The sequence below is a fragment of the Manihot esculenta genome, chromosome 1 (assembly GCF_001659605.2).
Source record: "Manihot esculenta cultivar AM560-2 chromosome 1, M.esculenta_v8, whole genome shotgun sequence".
Taxonomy (NCBI): Eukaryota; Viridiplantae; Streptophyta; class Magnoliopsida; order Malpighiales; family Euphorbiaceae; genus Manihot; species Manihot esculenta.
In genome coordinates this window covers 28658065-28677768 of record NC_035161.2, presented here as the reverse complement: position 1 = coordinate 28677768, position 19704 = coordinate 28658065, and the positions used below count along the sequence as shown (strand labels likewise).

The 19704-nt window shown below is 33.4% G+C and overlaps 2 protein-coding genes and 1 pseudogene across 7 annotated transcripts; all 3 read left to right on the top strand.

Annotated features, from left to right (window-relative positions):
* The first annotated feature begins 34 nt into the window (after positions 1-34).
* LOC110629296 (E3 ubiquitin-protein ligase HOS1) lies at positions 35-8110 on the top strand. 2 transcript variants are annotated; one of them, XM_021776210.2, is made up of 11 exons: positions 35-307; positions 1011-1097; positions 1412-1799; positions 2007-2141; positions 2263-2438; positions 3123-3524; positions 3664-3822; positions 4232-4717; positions 5926-6063; positions 6518-7242; positions 7390-8110. In XM_021776210.2, exons 2-11 carry the CDS (start codon positions 1080-1082, stop codon positions 7550-7552), a joined length of 2790 nt encoding a protein of 929 aa, XP_021631902.1. In that variant the 5' UTR covers positions 35-307; positions 1011-1079; the 3' UTR covers positions 7553-8110. The 2 variants fall into 2 exon arrangements, with proteins under 2 accessions (XP_021631902.1, XP_021631897.1); XM_021776205.2 differs by lacking the exon at positions 1011-1097.
* A 1130-nt stretch (positions 8111-9240) lies between these two features.
* On the top strand, positions 9241-17244 carry LOC110629271 (2-oxoglutarate-Fe(II) type oxidoreductase hxnY). Of its 5 annotated transcripts, XM_043956465.1 has the most exons (13): positions 9244-9459; positions 9589-9781; positions 9890-9958; positions 10098-10149; positions 10580-10701; positions 11221-11321; positions 11443-11501; positions 11666-11722; positions 11894-11939; positions 13107-13125; positions 16610-16670; positions 16751-16812; positions 16950-17244. In XM_043956465.1, exons 1-13 carry the CDS (start codon positions 9376-9378, stop codon positions 16979-16981), a joined length of 957 nt encoding a protein of 318 aa, XP_043812400.1. In that variant the 5' UTR covers positions 9244-9375; the 3' UTR covers positions 16982-17244. The 5 variants fall into 5 exon arrangements, with proteins under 5 accessions (XP_043812395.1, XP_043812400.1, XP_043812396.1 ...); XM_043956460.1 differs by lacking the exons at positions 16610-16670; positions 16751-16812; positions 16950-17244 and adding an exon at positions 13614-14102 and having other exon boundaries at positions 9241-9459; positions 10568-10701; positions 11200-11342; positions 13107-13186; XM_043956461.1 differs by lacking the exons at positions 16610-16670; positions 16751-16812; positions 16950-17244 and adding an exon at positions 13614-14102 and having other exon boundaries at positions 9245-9459; positions 10568-10701; positions 11200-11321; positions 13107-13186.
* Positions 14070-16601, top strand: LOC110609554 (annotated as a pseudogene).
* Positions 17245-19704: the final 2460 nt, after the last annotated feature.

Genomic DNA, 19704 nt, shown 5'->3' with positions numbered 1-19704 from the left:
CGAGGTCATAATTTGAATTCTGTCTCGCTGTCACTGCGCCTATGGCACCACCTTCCACCGTTCTTTTAGTCTTTTTGTTTTCTTAAGCCCTAAACGCTCCACTGCGATATTTTCTTCCTCACCTGAGGTACTCTGCTTTTGATTCTTAACTGACGTTTTGAAAGCATTTCCTCCAGCTTTCTAGAGAAAAATGGAGCGAAATCATCTCAACGGTCGGATTTCACCCTCCACCCCTGCCGATCGCGGCAGCACAGCTAGATCCGTCACACCGCCTCTGCAACCCAACTACAGTAGCCGAGCCGTTCAAGTACGCATTCTATAATTCATTTCATATTTATTAATTAAACAAGACCAATCAATATGTAAAACCCTAGCTGTTACTATATTCTTAGGGTTTTGGGCTCTTTGAGATTAACCATCCGACTAAGTTCAAGTTTAGTACGCCACTTATTTCTTTCCTTTTTTTTTTTTTTTCGTTTTTTCGCCTGACCAAAAGGCGGAGATGAGGTGTGATTGTGGGAACCAATGGAAGTGCTTTTAAAATCTTAGGTCAATTATTCCTGAGATTTTAGTTTGTGCTTGTTGGTTTCTGAATGGTAGTTTCGAGCTGATGAAGCTAATTTTGTGATAGAGAAGCTATAGAACTCTTTTTCCAAAATGCATGACCAAGGTTCTTGGTTATCCTATTATCGCTTTTTTTATTTTTATTTTTTTGGTGGTGTTGCTGCTAATTTCTTAATGAACTGCCCGTTCTACATTTACCTAGTTAGCTTTAATATGTAAAACCCTCACTGTTTGGGGCTTGGGATTGGATATCATCTGAAGTAAATTCGAGGAAGTAACTGGGTGGTTCTTTAAGGTGTTGTGTTCTTTAGTTATTTTTAGAAGTAGAATTGAGAGTGAATCAATGAAGTCAATTTAGTTGTCGAATCATGATGCAAATGAGATTTTATGGTATGATTACAGACTGATAAAGTGTTGATTTACATGTATGCAATTGTGGATTCAAGATGTTTGGACTACCTTCCTGGTAAATTCAGATGGTCATGTGATTACCTGATTTGGAAAGCAAGGATTTAATGGGGAGCTACTGGGTGGTGGGTAATTTGCAATTCTTGTTAACTTCAATTTAGTGGCATCCTTCTTTATATGAGACTGGACTGGATTGCAGACTCAAATGTCGTCCTGTTGAATTCACAGCGCGATAGTCAACTATCGCTTTCATGTATTAAATACCAAAGTTAACCTTGTATATTAATGGGGATTAGTTAGAAAATAATTGCAAATTCAGGTAATTGAGTTTAACGCTGGTGTTAAGAATCGGCAATTTGATCTGATTGGTATTTGATAAGTAGTTCCTGGTACATCCAGTTTGCAAGAAATTATATTATGATTCTAATCCCTTTTTCAGGAGGCGTTGGAACACTTGGCATCTGTTGATTTAATTGAGTTGTGCAGTGAAGCAAAAGTAGAGCGCTGTCGGGCAACTAGGGATTTGAGAAGCTGTGGGCGCTATGTGCAGTATGCATTGGTCTCATGTGGGCATGCTTCCTTATGTTCAGAATGTTGTCAACGGTGTGATCTTTGCCCAATTTGTAGGATCCCCATTCCAAAGAGCACAAATAGGCTCCGTTGTCGCCTTTACTATGAGTGCATAGAGGCTGGCCTTATTTCAAAAAAATGCGATGAGAGATTTCATGAGAAAGATGAGGACAATCAATTGACTGCTGATGTCCAGCGTCTTTATTCTTTATTTGATGTTGCTATGGAAAATAACTTGGTTTCTTTGATTTGCCACTGTATCCTTTTATGCATTTATATTTAGCTAGATTGATACTATGCATTTAGTAATTTGTGACTAATGATATTTATATTTAGCTAAAATGTGCTTTTCAGTTCCCAAAGAAGAATAAGGGAAAGGAAGGAATTTTTTTTTTGAGTTTATTTTATGAATTTTTTATTTTCATTTGTCTAAGTTAAGAATATCCTTAATAGAAATTTAACAGACGTTACAGATGTTTGTATGGATGAAAGTGCTGTGTCTAGCGATCCCGTCATTGCTTTCTTACTGGATGAAGTTGTTGTGAAGGATTGGAGCAAGCGGACCTTCAGAAACATTGTATTTGAACTTCAAGGGATATGTATCCTTCTATCTTATATGCAATTAATATCTGAAGCTTATTACTACTACATTTTGTAAAAAAAATTTCTGTTTGTTTTTTCCACGGTGAACTGCGTATAATCTTCTTAACACTTCCAAAGATAATCTGGAAACAGAAGAAATGAAAACTAAGTTGAATTTTCTTATGAAGCACTCAATGCATCTGGCTGGATTATCGAATGTGCTTGAAGTTTTGGAGTCATCCTTTAAGGGTAATCTTTCAGCACAGTTTAATGATCTGCAGATCCTTCAAGAGAGCATTTTAAAGACAAAACAGGTTTGGTTGCTTACAAGATCAAGTTGTGAATAGATTGCTATATTTACTGTTTTAAGTTCACATTTCATTCTCTAATTCTTAGTTGTTATATTCAATCTGCTTATATTCAATCTGCATCTCTTTCATTACTTTGGTTTATTACATAGGAGATCATTTAACTGATAAAATCATAAACTTGTTAGGATTCTAATCACTGAAGGAGAATAATTTAATCCACATCTCTTTCATTTCTTTGATGTATTATATATGATATCATTTTACTAATAAAATCACAACCTCGTTAGGATTCTAAATCACTGAAGGAGAATATCACAGGCAATTCAGAAAGGAAAGGGATTTCATTTAATAAATCTGTTATATATGTGATCATTCACTGTCATTCTTCTATTTTTCCTTTTTGAGTAGCATGTATGTTGTCCTTTAGTACTTTTGAATTGTGACAACGATTTTATTAGTTGAGGCTTCATCATTTCATGCTGTCTAAATTAGGGAATGCAACATATGGTGTAGAAGTATCTGTTATTGTTACTTTTATACTAATTTATTTAGCAAATTGTGAATTTGTTGAACTTCAAATGGTTTATTTCAACTCTGTAAGTTTGATGAAACCATAAACTACTGATGTTGTTTCTTTCTCATTGTCATTTGCAACTTCCTTTTTTGGTTTTCATTCTCTTTTTTCAGCATCTGGAGATTATGAAGTGGTGTATCAGACACCAATTTTTGGAGGATCTAAAGTCTGGTCATGCTAATTTTACATCTTGGTGCTCTGTAGTCCGTGAAAGGAAATCTGCTGCAATTATGCGTTCATGGCCTGATGTAGTAAATCAATCTGCTGAGTCAAATATGCTGACTGGTTCCTTGTTCATCGAAGATGCTTTAGCAAATCTTGAGATAGAGCAAGAGTACATACAGGAAATGGGGGATGAATTACAACTTGCATCTTTGCAGAAAGATCGTGGATCATTTTTTAGGTCTAAGATAGAGGGAGTGACAGGGTGCTATCCATTTGAAAGTCTTCGTGTTGCTGTTGATGTTCTCTTTTTACATGGAAGTTCTGATTTGGTAGTTGCAAAACAAGCGATTGTATCCTTCCTCTCATCTGTTTTTCATGTTTTCACCTTTTTTTTTTTGTAAAAGAAAATGATTAATATGCATGTACACTGTTGATAATTGCACACTATTCAGTTTGTAGAAACTTTTTATTTCCTTGACATAGGATTATCTACTGTATTACTTTTTTGATCGGCATTGGAAGATGCCAGACGGAACTTGGAGGCACATTGTAGATGACTTTGCAGCTACATTTGGTATAAGTAGGCATGCATTACTTGAATCGTTTGCATTTTATCTTCTGGATGACCACACGGATGAAACTCTAAAGGTAACTGAATGATTGTTCTGACGATAGATATTTGAATTGACCTTGATTTTTTAGTTTGATCAAGGCATTCGATGCAACATGAAATACTATGCCTATGAGGCTTCTACTTTGTGTAACTAGGAAAAATATGCTATAAGAAAGTAAATTTTCCATTTCTAGAAGGATTCTAAAGAGAGCATTTAATTATAGTATACATTATACATAGAGAAAGTTCAAAATATTCAATATGTTGTATAGAGAAAGTTCAAACTATTCGATATGTTGTATAGGCATAGTTTTGTATTGAGAATATTCTTGTGTTTAGGCACATTGAAGGCATGATTGCTGAAACTCTTTTTAGTCTTCTTAGAGTGTTTGATCTATTCTCTAAATTTTATATGCTGATCGTTCTTCTAATTACATTGCTTAGGAAGCTTGTCTTCTTCTTCCTGAGATTGCAAACTCGTCAACTCATCCTAAGATTGCTCAAGTGCTATTAGAAAGGCAAGCACCAGAAATGGCTCTGATGGTCTTGCGGTGGTCTGGGCGTGATGGATCACAGATGGTTTCACTTAGTGAGGCTGTTACTGCAGTTCGGGTGAGGGTTGAGTGTGGACTTCTGACTGAAGCTTTTATGCATCAGAGGATGCTCTGCACCAAAGTCAGGGAAAAGAAGTGGAAAGATGAACTACCTGAGGATGCTCCCAGTGAGTTAAAATGTGCTTGGGAGGACTGGGTGGAGGTACTGGTTACTGAAATTTGTTGTCTTTGCGTTAAGAGAAAGTTGGTAGACCGGATGATAGAGTTCCCTTGGAATTCAGATGAAGAGAAACACATCCATAAATGTCTTTTAGAATGTGCAGTCAATGACCCGTCGACAACCATTGGAAGTCTTCTTGTTGTATTTTATCTTCAGGTATTACTAATTCAAGGTCGAATTTCCAGGCTGTGTGCTTTTATCTATGAATTTTTTTCTTTTAAGTAAAAAAGTGCCATTTGTCATGAATTTTGATGCATATAGATGATGATTGATTTTGGTGAATATGAATTGCCCCATACTAATTGCAACAGGATGGTGGTGGTGTCAGGAATGGCTTAGTAATGTGATACCTATTCCCCCATCCCCCGCACCCCCCAACCCTGCGAAAAGAAAAGAAAAACTTTCTTCCCCCTTTTTTGTTAAAGTTTCTTTACTTTGTTTATTGAAGGGCTTGTTGGTTGGGTAATGATTCTTGTATGTGGTGAAGTCTTGGTACATTACCTTACTAATTGTCATTGCATTGTGTTCAAATTCCTGCAAATTATCTTTAACTTGTAGATTCCAGACCTCATTTTAAATTTGCTTCATTAATTAGCCCCTGCTGCCCTTCCCTTCACATGTTCATAAGTTCTCCCTTTGGGATATAGTGTGGCCATAACCAAGCAGCTTTTTGATATTGTAGATGTGTCTCTAAAACTAATCTGGTTCTTTCATTTTTTTTTTTGGGTACAAACTACAAATTAATCTATCTCTATGAGTATGATGAAGGCTTGCCTATACCTTTGCAACATGTAAATCCGTGGGGTTTGCATCAATCAAAACCATAAGAAGAAGAAAGATAAAGTTGTATCATCAAACCATTGTTGTGAGGGCAGTTAAATCATTACTGAGGAATGAACATCTTGATATGCTTGTTCATTCAAATGAGTGGTGACCCATTGTTAAACTTGTAAAGGAGCTGAAATTCTGGTGTTGGAGTTAACCCAGGGAGTTAAGTTGAAAAATAGATTGAACATGGATGAAAGATGTAAAATTTAACTCCACTGTTGTTTGTTTAATATCTTTATTTATAGAGCCTATAATGTTGGTCTGATTTGTGCCTGTGTCCCGGCTAGCAGGGTAAAGCTTTGCTGCATAAATTCTATGGAGGAATTGATGTTGTAGTTTTGTGCATGATGAAGCTTATACATTGCATTTTTAAGTCCATTTTATGTTTTTAGTTTATCCTGTTACTTTTACATTATTTCTAGGCCTTGCACACAAATGCCATGGTTTGTTAGAACCATTTCTCTTTATTATCCTTTAAACATCTCAAACATAGACAGCCTGATAATTTGTGCTTCTATATTCTTTCTCTATTCCAGCGCTACAGATATGCTGAGGCATGCCAAGTTGATCTCAAACTTCAGAATATGGAGCAAGATTTCATTTCAAAGAATTCCGTCAGTGAAGAAGTTTTATCCAGAATGAGATCTATTAGTCATTGGAGAACAGGGCTTGTTGTAAGTGCTTAAAAAACTTGTTAGAATTGAGGCATGCATTTTTGTCCAACAATAACAGAGTTTTATGGGGGAGAAATAATCCAAAAAAAGGTCCTAAACCTTAAACATGGGAAGGTTCATTGGTTGTAAGTTTGATTTGCATCAGTTTCAATCCTTTCCACATTTGAAAACAACAGTGAACTAGATTTTGTTCAAAATCTCACCAACTGTTCCTCAAGCACAAGCTATAAGAAATCTTTGATAAACTTTTTTAGGTAAGAAGTTCTGTTGTTAGAGTATTGTCCTACCAGGAAGATGCTTAGATGCCTAACTGATGATTTCATCTTCATTTTTGTTATTTATATTGAGTCATCAATTTGGAAGATAGGCAAATGACATGCAAACAACACATTAAACAAACACTATTTGGAAAAAGAAAATTAATAACTCTGTTAATCTTTTGTGCTTTAACTAGGCGAAATCCATTGAATTGCTCCCTCAAGTCCAACAGCAGCAAGCAAAGACTGGAAAAATGTTGTCTGAGATCTATAACGTTTCTGGGGAACAAGTTAAAGCGCCTGTCAAGTCTGATCTTCCTATGTTAGAAAGGCCAAAGTCAAGCAGTTTGTTGATTCCCCCAAATGCTGATTCTTCTCTTTTTCTGCAGACAAATCATAAAACTCCATTTAACTCATCAGTCCTTGAATCTCCAACACGACTTGATGGATCCATCAACAAATCTCAGTTTGAACTTGGTAACTCTGGCTCTCCATCAATTCTCCAAGAAAGGTTGTTCACAACTGCAAGAAAAGGAGTGAAGCCACAAATGAGCAATCACAAGAATGATAAATATGATAAAACCCCAACTCATGGAATTCCTCGTGTTAGTCACATGAGTGCTGCACCATTAAAGGATATCAGCAGAACTTCATTGGGAGTTCTTGCTGACAATGACCTGCATCATGGTCCATTTGATAGCGACTTACCAGAAATGGAACAATATGGGTTCACTGAGCAACTGCAAAAGAGAAATCCCCACTATTCCCTGAAGGTTACAGCTAACGTAATTGCTATCTCTGGTGGCAATGGCGGGTTTCCTACTGATTCTGTACAGGTGGCTGGTAAAAAGATCCATCCTAAAAGATCAGATGGACTTTGGGGCACGACTTCTGGAGATGATGCTATGGATATTGGTTCAAGGTAAAATATAAACTCTTCTAAATTTCATCCCTGCACCTTGTTCTTTTGAAGGCTTTGTTGCTTATTTTCATTGTTTTGATGAGAGAAGCCTCCTATTGATCCACTCGTATTTTCTGTTTTCTTTTTCTTGTTTTATGGACATTTCAGTGGTAGAGAAAAGGGGTTCACTGTTGATGAGGGAAATGTGAATGGGGGGCTAAGATGGAGGTCCGATGAATCCAGTGATGAAGAAGAGGATAGAGCTGTTAAATTAGCTTCTTATACAACTCCCAGAAGAGGGGTTAGAAGAAGTAGGTTTGCTAGAAGATGAAGATTGATGGTGTCCATTTGGGAAATTATTGAGCTGTTGATAATCTATTGTTGCTCCTCGATAAAATGTGTGAGCAGGAAGCAGCACGAGTGAGCAGTGAAACAAAGCCTCAAAACCTTTTTCGTTCAAGAGGGCTGCGCTGCTAAGGCGTCTTAGAAGTTCCATTGAGGTAGATGAATACTATATATCATATGCTGATTCATAGACAAAAAATGAGATTGGAGTCATCTTAATTTCTTCTTGCCGGCCGATGATCAAATGTGGATTCTTGGCATGGGCTGCATTTTTGTACGATGTCAAGCAATTCAGTTCTTGTATCGCTTTCTTCTTTTCTCTTTAGTAGTTACCAGCATTTTTGTAACTTGTAATATATAGATGCCAATTACCAATTTTATGCTGCTTTCTCTGATGTAAACATCTTCTGTTCCCTTTTTATTTGGGGCTGAAGATGTCGTCCCTCAGTCCCAAAAGGGGTGGATGAAAATTTAAAGACAGGAAAGGAATTGGAATTGAAACTGCCACCGGTAATACGAATGATAAACCTCCTTATCTGTAAAAGTCTGTTTTCTTAAGTCTTGTGCACAAGCTTCTTCGCAGATTTGCTTAGTTCACTCCAAGCATGGCTAAGGCCACCGCTCGGGTTAGACGGGTCCTGTTTGAAGAACGGAGGGGCAGTTACTTGAAAGTGAAAAGTATTGACTCTATTGAGTACTAAACGGTACATCAAATCGTATACAAGGAGTGGTCACTTAAGTAAAATTGATGAGAACCACGCCGCTTACTTTTTGAGTTTTCTCCTTTTTATCATATTATAGTGACTAATTCAAAATATTTTTAATTTTTTAATGTATTTTTTAAAATTAAAAATTATTTTATGAATTTTATTATAATATAAAAATTTATTAATAATTTTTTTAATTAATGAATAATTCAAGCCTTGTATTTTTTATATTTATCCCTTGTATTATTTTAATGTTTTAACACATTTACTCCATCGTCAACGGTAATAATGTTAATACTATATCGTTAATAGCGATAAAATAGAATTAAATTATTAATCGAAATACATAATATATTTGTTAAAAAAAAATAGTGGACATCTGTTAAAAAGTAGAAAACTTGAAGGGTTTTTACTATTAACCCAATAAAAAAAAATTATTATTTTCATTCACTCGATTTATGTTTCCTCCGGACAATAAAGATTAAATAAGAGATTTTCATCTTAATTTTCCCTTTTCTTTTCCGCCGTTTAAAATCAATATATATTAAGATGTGAATATATGCTGCTTGACTCGGTGGTCTAAATGAGGGAATTACTATGACATTCCTAAGTTTTATAAGAATTCATCGACTCGTTTTTATTTTAAAATTATTCAATTAAAATTTATATATTCTGCTGTTCATCCATCAATGAAATTATTAATTAATTTATTTTAATTTTAATTAAAAAATTAAATAATATAAATAATTAAAATTATAAATTAAATAATATAAATATTTAAAATGAATAATAATTATTTTTAATAAAAAATTAAATTTTATAAAATATAAAATATTTTAATTAAATAATTTTAAAATAGGAATGAGTTAAATTAAATTTACCCCTCCTAAATTTGAGTTTACCTCAATTATACGCTGAAAAAAAATAATTAAGAATTAGACAGAAAAACGACGCGTCGCTGTAAATAGATTCAGATTACCGCAAACAAAAATGGAGGTGGAGCGAAATTGAATATCCAGTGTTGAAACGGAGGGTAACCAAACTTCCCACTTCCCACTTCAAATGTCATAAAAGAACTAGACTAGAGAGTCAAAATAGAAACATGGCGGAAGCGGAAGCTGCTAAACTCCCAATCATCGACCTCTGCTCATCCGATAGCATATCCACGGCCAATTCCATCCGTCAGGTTTCATTCTCTTCTTCTTTTTCAATGCTTTACGCCATTTCATCTTCTAATTAAAATTGAGTAATCGAATCAATCAATGCAGTTTTTAATGATCTAGGTTTTAAATATTGGATTTGAATTGCATCTCAGGCCTGTGTTGATTATGGATTCTTTTACCTTGTAAATCATGGAGTGGAGGAAGAATTACTCGCTCGAGTTTTTGAAGAGTCTCGGAAATTCTTCTCTCTCCCTTTAGCTGCTAAGATGAATTTGCTTCGCAAGGAAAACAGAGGTTATGCTCCATTTTACGCTGAGAATCTCGATCCTTCTTCCCGTTCTAAAGGTTTGCTTTCTTCTTCCTCTTCATCTTAGTCTTCTCTGCTGTGATTTAATGATGGAATCGACAATATAACAACAAAATTAAATACCCTCTTGACTGGTCTCGAAACAGGTGACTCAAAGGAAAGCTTCCATATTGGTCCTTTAGAAAAGAGTTGCCTCAACCAGTGGCCCTCACAAGGTATTGTTTATATGGATATTCATATGCTTGTAATGCTTGTTTTCATTTTTGTTACGGATGTTAAAGCATTTAGTTTCATAACGTGATATGAATTTAGTTGAGCGTTACATCGGCAGTTCTTTTCGTTAGGGAATTTCAGAACTTCTCCCATCTTGGAGACCCACCATGGAGTCTTACTATTGCAAAGTTCTGTAAGTTTTTATTTCCGTAGTGTTTTTCTTGTTGACTTTATGTTTATAAATGAATTTGAAGAGTGAAAATGAATGATGTGCTTAACTTTTCTCTTTTGAATTCAACTATCTTTTAATTGGTGCTTTTCCTATTTGCTCCCTATCTCTTCCTATTTATTGAAAAGTGCTTTTTCTATTAAAATGTTGAACTTTTTTTTTTGGCCTTTATTAAATAAAGCTGAATACTTGTTGAAAAAAACTGGAAGTATTTTGTTGGGGTATTCTGCATAAGATGACACTTTGGTATACCCTGACACAATAAGGTTTTGTTAGATTATTATTTCTGTGGCATCTTCATGCATCTGGAGAACTTGCATATTGGACAATTTTAGACCTAGGGAATAATAGCTAGATGGTACAATTTCTTACTTGGTACTAGATGCTACCTCAGGTCTGCTGGAAAAAGACTAATCTCTTTGATTGCTCTGGCTTTGAACTTGGATAAAGATTACTTTGAGAAAATAGGAGCCTTGGATAAACCAGAAAGCTTTCTTCGCGTCTTACATTATCCAGGTGGGCTTTATTTTGTGCCATTTTCTCCTTTTCCCTTTCTTAAAATAAAGCAGCAACACATCTGGACTATATGGAAAGCTGAAGTTGGGGAGTGGTGAATAGTTGATACTTGTTAGATAGCAATTTTATTACATTATCCTTCTGCCTTTCTGAAAATGCTAGATGTATGAAATAATTTTAGACAACATGCATCTACATGTGCAGCTGATTTTTTTTGATTAACTTCATATTTTGTCTCTTATGATGATAATGTTCAATATGGACCATCATTTCAACCAAAATTATGCTAGAAATTCTAGCAATGGAAGAAGCTCTCTATCATTCCTGGTCCTCTTTTTCCTTTTCTACCTCTTTATATCCTGGAAGCTTCCAAGTTCGCGATATGAATCAGGCCTAATTTGTTTGGTGTGAGGACCCAACTAGGATATTAAGTTCATCTAATATAATTCTGTAGTGAACTTCTCTTCAGCTAAAAAATTGCTGAACCAACCATTTCAGCAGAAACTTTTGTCATATCAGGTGAACTGGGGAATTCTGAGGAAGAAATATTTGGTGCTTCAGCACATTCAGATTATGGAATGATCACTCTTCTGGTGACTGACGGCGTGCCCGGACTTCAGGCATATGTCTATTCTACCCCTGTCTCTCTCTTAGTTTCTTGATACTTAATGCTACAGCATCCCTTGATATCTTCAAGTGCTAATTCTATGACATTCTTATTTGGTTTTTCAATGATTACAGGTTTGTCGGGAGAAATTCAATGAACCACGGACCTGGGAAAATGTGATCCATAGGAATGGGTAAGTCTTTCTATGAATTAATTTGGATTGTGGATGATATCTTTGACGGAGCTTGTCAATAGTTGTTTGTAGGCTGTAAATATGGGTAATTGTTTTTGCTGGATTTGCATGAGAATATTTGTTTTTATCATTCCATCCTTAGCTCTCTAAATTTGAATTTGCAGGGCCTTCATAGTTAACATTGGGGACATGATGGAGAGGTGGACTAATTGTTTGTTTCGGTAATAACTGTTCTATTAATGGTTTTTCTTCTCTCAGTTGAGGAGTTTTATTTGCTTATTAAAAGTTTTTGATCATTTTTAAATAAATATATTGGAGAAGTTTTTGCTATGGGTGTTTCTCCTCTCTCTGTTTTTATTTAATATCCAAAGTTTTGTGTCAATTATTTGCAGGTCCACACTACACAGAGTGATGCCAACAGGACAAGAACGCTACTCAGTAATATCTATATGCTTCTTTATTATTATTTTGTTATTTCTGGTTATTCTTCTGGTAGTTTGAACTTTAGCTTAACTAGGCTCGTGAGTTTGACCTTTAAGTGTATCAAGGGTGCTTGATCTATACTAAAACTATTCTTATGGTTTTAGACTTGTTGAACATGCTTCCTATTTGGATGGTGTCATATAGATTGATCAGGCATGCAAGAAGTAACTATTTGATTTAATTTGGTGGATTTGCTGCTAAAGAGTACTCTCTTTGTTAGTGAATTGTTTGGTCGGCATGTTTTGGTGTGTAGGAAGACCAAGTTGAATCTGAACTTGTGTCGGTCAATGAAGAAGTACCTTCTGTAAACTGCAATATCAAATCTTGAAGAAGTACCTTCTGTAAACTGCAATATCAAATCTTTCAAGTCTCTAATCTTGAATTTTTTGCATATAAATGTAGGGTTACAAGCAGGGGCAGAACCAGATTTATTTATTTATTTTAAGGAGGACGAAAAATATATATATAATTGATTCTAAAAATTGTTAAGTACACTTATTGTCTAAATATTTTGAGGTTTTCAAATGTATCATAATGGAATATGGTTAAGCTCAAAATCTTTTTTGAGGGTGTCCTTGCTATGAGAATTTGTTTAGTATATGTAATGGAAAATAAATAATTCTAGTATTTCATATTGCTTATGTAATGATAAAATATATAAATTGTTTTTGGGTGGGCCAACAACTAAAACAAATAATTTTTTCCTAGGTGTATATATATATATACACACACACACACATACATATATACTTACATGGATACACAAGGAAACTGGAGGGAGGTAAGAGGGGCTGAGGCTCCCCCTTGTCCCTCCTCCCTCGACCCCTGGATTCCAAGCTTAGTATATGTCATATATGCCACATTTTACTATCGTTCTATCATACATCTCAGTGTCATATTCTCCCTTGTGTGTTGGAATAATGAAAGTTCTAAACACATAATACATGAACAGACAACAGAACTTATGGTTACAAATGTGGTGGAAGCATATGCAGCCTTTAACCGGCACATAGGACTGGTTTTCTTGTATAAATGTTTAAACTTACTGTTCATTTGCAATTTGGGCCTCTTTCATAGGAGGTTTTCTGATGTATTGTCGATGGTTTTTGACTTATGTTGCAGTTGGCATTCTTCTTAGAGCCTAATGTAGAATGCATTGTGCAATGTTTGGAGAGTTGTTGCAGTGAGTCAAGTCCGCCGAGGTATTTATTGGCCTGTTTGCCTTGTTAGAATTTTCTGCCATCCTTTCCTTGGACACCTAGTAGTAAAAAATTTGGCTCTTTTCTATCCACCAAATCTCGGGTAAAGCTCATGGATATGTTTTAAGTTTGCATTGGCAGTATAATGAAGACCAGAGTTGATTCTTAGGTCACAAACTGAAATACTTTTTGTATTCCTTCAAATTATGGAAAAACTTTGCTGTGAAAACAGGTGGTTTGGGAACCATTTTTGCTCAACTCTATCAAGAGCTGTTGTTCCCTAAAATATCAACTCTAATATTCTTTATAATATACAAGTTAAATTTCGGAGGTTCATTTGTAAACTAAAGGTTTTCATTACATTGACAATAGAATCAAGGTACTGTTAGTGATTGAAAATGGGAATAACATCTGTATGATATGCGTGCAGATTTGCTCCGATTCGCAGTGGGGATTACCTGAAAGAACGATTTAGGCTTACTTACGGCTCATAGAATGGAGGCTGTGCACAAAAACTGCTAGATGATCTGAGGATTCGTAGCTTTGCATTTTCAGCAATCTCCAGCTATCGAGGGATGCTGAAATTCTGAATACTTTTTACTGAAGCAAGTTACAATAATTTAAGTTTGCTGGTTAATATTAGAAGAAAAAAAAAAAAGAAAAAACAAACCTGTATCAACTAATTGCTTCCTTTTTATTTTTAATCTTATTACACCTCACAAACGTCGATGAGCCTTTACTTCAGTGGTGGAAGAAGCCTCAAAAGGTTGAGTTCGTCAACAGTTACCGGCGAATTACTATGTAATTTCTGTCAGATGCGAAAATTTATTATTTGTCTCAGTTTTAAAAACTATTTGACAATGCTTAGTTGGAATGTGATGACAAAATGATTGAAGGTATTTATTTTTTATTTTTTCAATTCTCAACAATTAAATTTAATGGATAAATTAATTATTATATTTTTAAAATTTTATGAATTTTTTAATATATTTTTTAAATTTGCGTGATGAACTAATAGTTTTTATCGTATAATTTTTTATTTTTTTCCACTAATAGCTTCTTTTCTTATTAAAAAAATTATATTACAGCTCATGAACGTGAATGAGGCTTTGCTTAATGGTTTGATAAGTAGACCAAAAGGTTGAGTTGGTCAATAATTATTGGCTTAATTGGAAAGAAATATTTGGAGGATGTGAAAAAATGGTAAAACGGTGTGTTTTACCCGTTATGGAGAAAAGGAAGAAGATCCAAGATTTTCTTAGTCTTAATCCCTATTTTATTGGAAATATCAAAAGAAATATATTATCTCCAGATATTCCCATCTATTTATGATCTCCAGATTTCACATGAATATTAAAAAAATATATACATATTGTGAGGAAGTTGGTTTCTTATAGGGTATTTTTAATTTATAGTTTTTTCTTAATTTCTTTATTTTTTTTCAAAATTGTCAATATTTTCAGATCAATTCTCATGTATGGAGATTTTTTCTTCCATAAAATAGAAACATGGCGGAAGCGGTAACCAAACATAGGCAGTTCTTTTGGTTAGGGAATTTCAGAACTTCTTCCATCTTGGAGACCCACCATGGAGTCTTACTATTGCAAAGTTCTGTAAGTTTTTGTTTTTATAGTGTTTTTCTTGTTGACTTTATGTTTATAAATGAATTTGAAGAGCGAAAATTAATGATATGCTTAACTTTTCTCTTTTGAATTCAACTATCTTTTAATTGGTGCTTTACCCATTTGCTCCCTGTCTCTTCCGATTTATTGAAAAGTGCTTTTTCTATTAAAATGTTGATTTTTTTTTTTTTTTTTGCCTTTGTTACATATAGCTGAATACTTGTTGACTGGAAGTATTTTGTTGGGGTATTCTGCATAAGATGACACTGTGGTATACCCAGACACAATAAGCTTTTGTTAGATTATTATTTCTGTGGCATCTTCATGCATCTGGAGAACTTGCATATTGGACAATTTTAGACCTAGGGAATAATAGCTAGATGGTACAATTTCTTACTTGGTGCTAGATGCTACCTCAGGTCTGCTGGAAAAAGACTAATCTCTTTGATTGCTCTGGCTTTGAACTTGGATAAAGATTATTTGAGAAAATAGGAGCCTTGGATAAACCAGAAAGCTTTCTTCGCCTATTACATTATCCAGGTGGGCTTTATTTTGTGCCATTTTCTCCTTTTCCCTTTCTTAAAATAAAACAGCAACACCTCTGGACTATATGGAAAGCTGAAGTTGGGGAGTGGTGAATAGTTGATACTTGTTAGATAGCGATTTTATTACATTATCCTTCTGCCTTTCTGAAAATGCTAGATGTATGAAATAATTTTAGACAACATGCATCTACATGTGCAGCTGATTTTTCTGATTAACTTCATATTTTGTCTCTTATGATGATAATGTTCAATATGGACCATCATTTCAACCAAAATTATGCTAGAAATTCTAGCATTGGAAGAAGCTCTCTATCATTCCTGGTCCCCTATTTTTCCTTTTCTACCTCTTTATATCCTAGAAGCTTCCAAGTTCTTGACATGAACCAGGCCTAATTTGTTTGGTGTGAGGACCCAACTAGGATATTAAATTCATCTAATATAATTCTGTAGTGAACTTCTCTTGGGCTAAAAAATTGCTGAACCAACCATTTCAGAAGAAACTTTTGTCATCTCAGGTGAACTGGGGAATTCTGAGGAAGAAATATTTGGTGCTTCAGCACATTCAGATTATGGAATGATCACTCTTCTGGTGACCAACGGTGTACCCGGACTTCAGGCATATGTCTATTCTCGCTCGTCTCTCTCTTAGTTCTTGATACTTAATGCTATAGAATCCCTTGATATCTTCAAGTGCTAATTGTATAAGAATTCTTGATACTTAATGCTACAATGTCCCTTGATATCTTCAAGTGCTAATTCTATGACATTCTTGTTTGTTTTTCAATGATTACAGGTTTGTCGGGAGAAATTCAATGAACCACGGGCCTGGGAAAATGTGCCCCATAGGAATGGGTAAGTCTATGATGGCAAATTGGCCATTTTTATGGACATGGAAGAATAGTTGGGATAAGAAGTTGGGGAGCCTTTAGTATGCATGAAAATTGATATCTGGAAAAATGATTTAATTAATTGGGTATTCCTTTTTTAGCTGTCAAACTGGATAAGGAGAGTCTTGGAGGTGAATATGACAAACTGGACATGTTCTGTCTAATTAAGTTATCATTCCAGCCTTAGCTCTCTAAATTTGAATTTGCAGGGCCTTCGTAATTAACATTGGGGACATGATGGAAAGGTGGACTAACCTGTCTATTAATTGTTTTTCTTCACTCCGTTGAGGAGTTTTTATTTGCTTACTAAAAGTTTTTGCTCATTTTTAAATAAATATATCGGAGAAGTTTTTGCTATGGGGTGTTTCTCCTCTCATGCAGAATGCATTGTGCAATGTTTGGAGAGCTGTTGCAGTGAGTCGAGTCCCCCGAGGTATTTATTGGCCTTGCCTTGTTAGAATTTTCTGCCACCCTTTTCTTGGACACCTAGTACTTATGTTGCTGTGAAAACAGGTGGTTTGGGAACCATTTTTGCTCAACTCTATCAAGAGCTGTTGTTCCCTATAATATCAACTGTAATATTCTTTATAATATACAAGTTAAATTTCGGAGGTTCATTTGTAAACTAAAGGTTTTTATTACATTGACAATAGAATCAAGGAACTGTTAGTGATTGAAAATGGGAATAACATCTGCATGATAATGCGTGCAGATTTGCTCCGATTCGCTGTGGGGATTACCTGAAAGAACGATTTAGGCTTACTTACGGCTCATAGAATGGAGGCTGTGCACAAGAACTGCTAGATGATCCGAGGACCCGTAGCTCTGCATTTTCAGCAATCTCCAGCTATTGAGGGATGCTGAAAATATGAATACTTTCTACTGAAGCAAGTTAAAATAATTTAAGTTTGCTCATTGATATTTGTAAAAAAAAAGGGAGAAAACTTACATGTGGCATCTTATTGCTTCTTTTTTTTTTTTAATCATTTACGCCTCTTAAACGTCAATAAGCCTTTACTTCAGTGGTGGAAGCAACCTCAAAATTCGTCAAAAAATTTATTATATGGTGTTTTGATTTTAAAAAATATTTATGAAATTTAAAAAAATTTACAATTAATCACTCTCATTAAATTTCTTAATTGATATTGTGATTTTTAACACTTTTTTAAAGAATTTTTCTTTTAAAGCTACCTTTCTATTAATGTTTGAATTCCTAGACCCAAGGAGAAATCCCAAAAAAATTCATTCACTGATTTCTCTCTTTGGGTTCTCTTGTGGCGTGAGGTGTGGGAAAGGGGCCGGGTTATAGCAGGAAAATCCTAATCAACTATCTTAATTTGGATTCGATTTATATTAATAATATCTGAATCCGTTTTAAATTCAATTAAAAATTAATTTAAACTATCTAAATTTATCTCAAATTCGATTATTATTATCTGAATAAAATTCGAATTCGTTTAATTTTATTTATTTTAATTAATAATTTATACAAAAAATATTTTACATTAATAATTTTCATTTAAAAAATCTAATATTTTTAAAAAATATTTAAATTTAAATTTTTAAATAAAAATATATAAAAAAATTTATAAATATTATTATAAAATATATTTCTTATATTAAATTAATTATTTATATAAATGGATTTGGATAGTGGGTACCCTGTACATAAAATTTAAATTTGATCAGAACCTGCAAAAATTCAAATTTATTCCAAACCCAATTATAACTACCCAAATCCATTCTATTAGGATTGAGTCGGATCAAATATTCAAAAATATCCGATTCATTTGCCGTCTCTAAAAGATCCCGTGGTCGTTAATTAGTTTGAGTTAAATGCTGTTCATTTTGCGATTGATTTCGCTATTCACTAGACATTGTGGCCTCTCATCTCTAGGGTACTCTCTGAGATTGATCACACAAGGCTTCTTTTCTTATTGAAAACATCATATTACAGCTCGTAAACGTCAATGATAGAATAATTTTTTAATAAAAAAATTAAAAAGCAAAAGAACCAATATTTTTTTACGCATTAATTAACAAAAGCGAAGTTAAAAGTAACATCATTTTTCTAATAATTATATTTTTTAAATAAAATTAAAGGAATACATATAATATATAGGTTTTATCTTATTTTTTATAATTTATTATTTTAAAATATTTTTAAATTTTAGATATTAAAATTTTAATTTACAAGAATAGAATAATAATTATTTAAAATTAATTTTATTGTGAATATGTATAAAATTATGTAAATAACTATTTAAAAAACTTATTCATTAACCTTTAAAATGAAATAATAACTAATAAATAAACTTTGTTGTAATAAAATTTTGTTATAAATTTTTTATTATAATTTAAAAATAAAATATAAAAATATTAATTAAATTATTAAAATAAAATAAGAAATAATCAATAAGGTGTATGGGTAAATAATCAATAAGATATATTATATATATATATGCATAGGGTGTGCAAATCACGTGACATGTAATCTACATGGAATACGATATCTGTTATCTATTATAATTTCTCCTTGCACTGCCGCAGGACAAGGAGAAGACAATCAAGCACGTGACCTGCAAATGTTGTTTTTGAGTTGGCCGTTAAGACTCCAAATGAGACCAATACTTGTAAAACTTACGTGTCTGTGAAGGAGAAGACAAAGACAAATGGAACCGCGGAGAGAAAGGTCAAAGGTCAAACTAATGGACTTGTACTGTAAGGATCCCATGAACTTCTTGCTTCTATGCTTCTTCACTTCAAACTTCACGGGACACGTTTACGACCTTTACTTTTTTGTTTTAGATTATAAAGGACACGCGGCAGCTATCCACCAACTGTTTTGATTGAATCATGACCGTGATCGGCGTCCTGTCCGATCACATGGCCAATGTCCACCAAGGCATGGTAATTTTTTTTTCCCCTGAATGAAGGATAAAATTGTCATATTGAATTTGAAATTTTTTAAATTAATATATTGATTATGAGAGTAAATCTATAAATGTAAGAAAATTTTCAAATATAAATTTGAAACATCTATTCCATATAAAAACAATTATAACATTATAAAAATTTTAACTTTTATTATTTACTTTTTTAGGAATTTTTTTTATTATTTATATAAAGCGATATTTGTGTTTGTAAAATAATCATTTTATAAAATTTACATTATATTAACATAAATATTGTATTTCAGAAAAAATATATTAATTACAATTTTTTTATAAACTAATATAATATTTATTGTTTTAAATGAATAACAATAAATAAATTACCAACATTTGTTGACTCAATTTTAAGATAATTTATTATAATAAATATATTAATTTATTATATATTCTATATTTATGAGATGAGAATTGGGATAATTTTTAATATTTAAAACGTAATTGTGAAAGAGAACAATATTTATTATTTTATTTTAAAAAAGTAAGCGCCCTTAAAGAAGGGGGGCGAAAGGATGG

Bases quoted from the DNA above. Each gene is read 5' to 3' on its own strand.
- LOC110629296 (XM_021776205.2), top strand. From the start codon at position 191: ATGGAGCGAAATCATCTCAACGGTCGGATTTCACCCTCCACCCCTGCC. The intron at 308-1,411 runs GTACGCATTCTA...TCCCTTTTTCAG, and splicing joins ACAGTAGCCGAGCCGTTCAA to GAGGCGTTGGAACACTTGGC. The intron at 2,439-3,122 runs GTTTGGTTGCTT...CTCTTTTTTCAG, and splicing joins GCATTTTAAAGACAAAACAG to CATCTGGAGATTATGAAGTG.
- LOC110629271 (XM_043956460.1), top strand. From the start codon at position 9,376: ATGGCGGAAGCGGAAGCTGCTAAACTCCCAATCATCGACCTCTGCTCA. The intron at 9,782-9,889 runs GTTTGCTTTCTT...GTCTCGAAACAG, and splicing joins TCCTTCTTCCCGTTCTAAAG to GTGACTCAAAGGAAAGCTTC. The intron at 9,959-10,097 runs GTATTGTTTATA...AGGGAATTTCAG, and splicing joins CAACCAGTGGCCCTCACAAG to AACTTCTCCCATCTTGGAGA.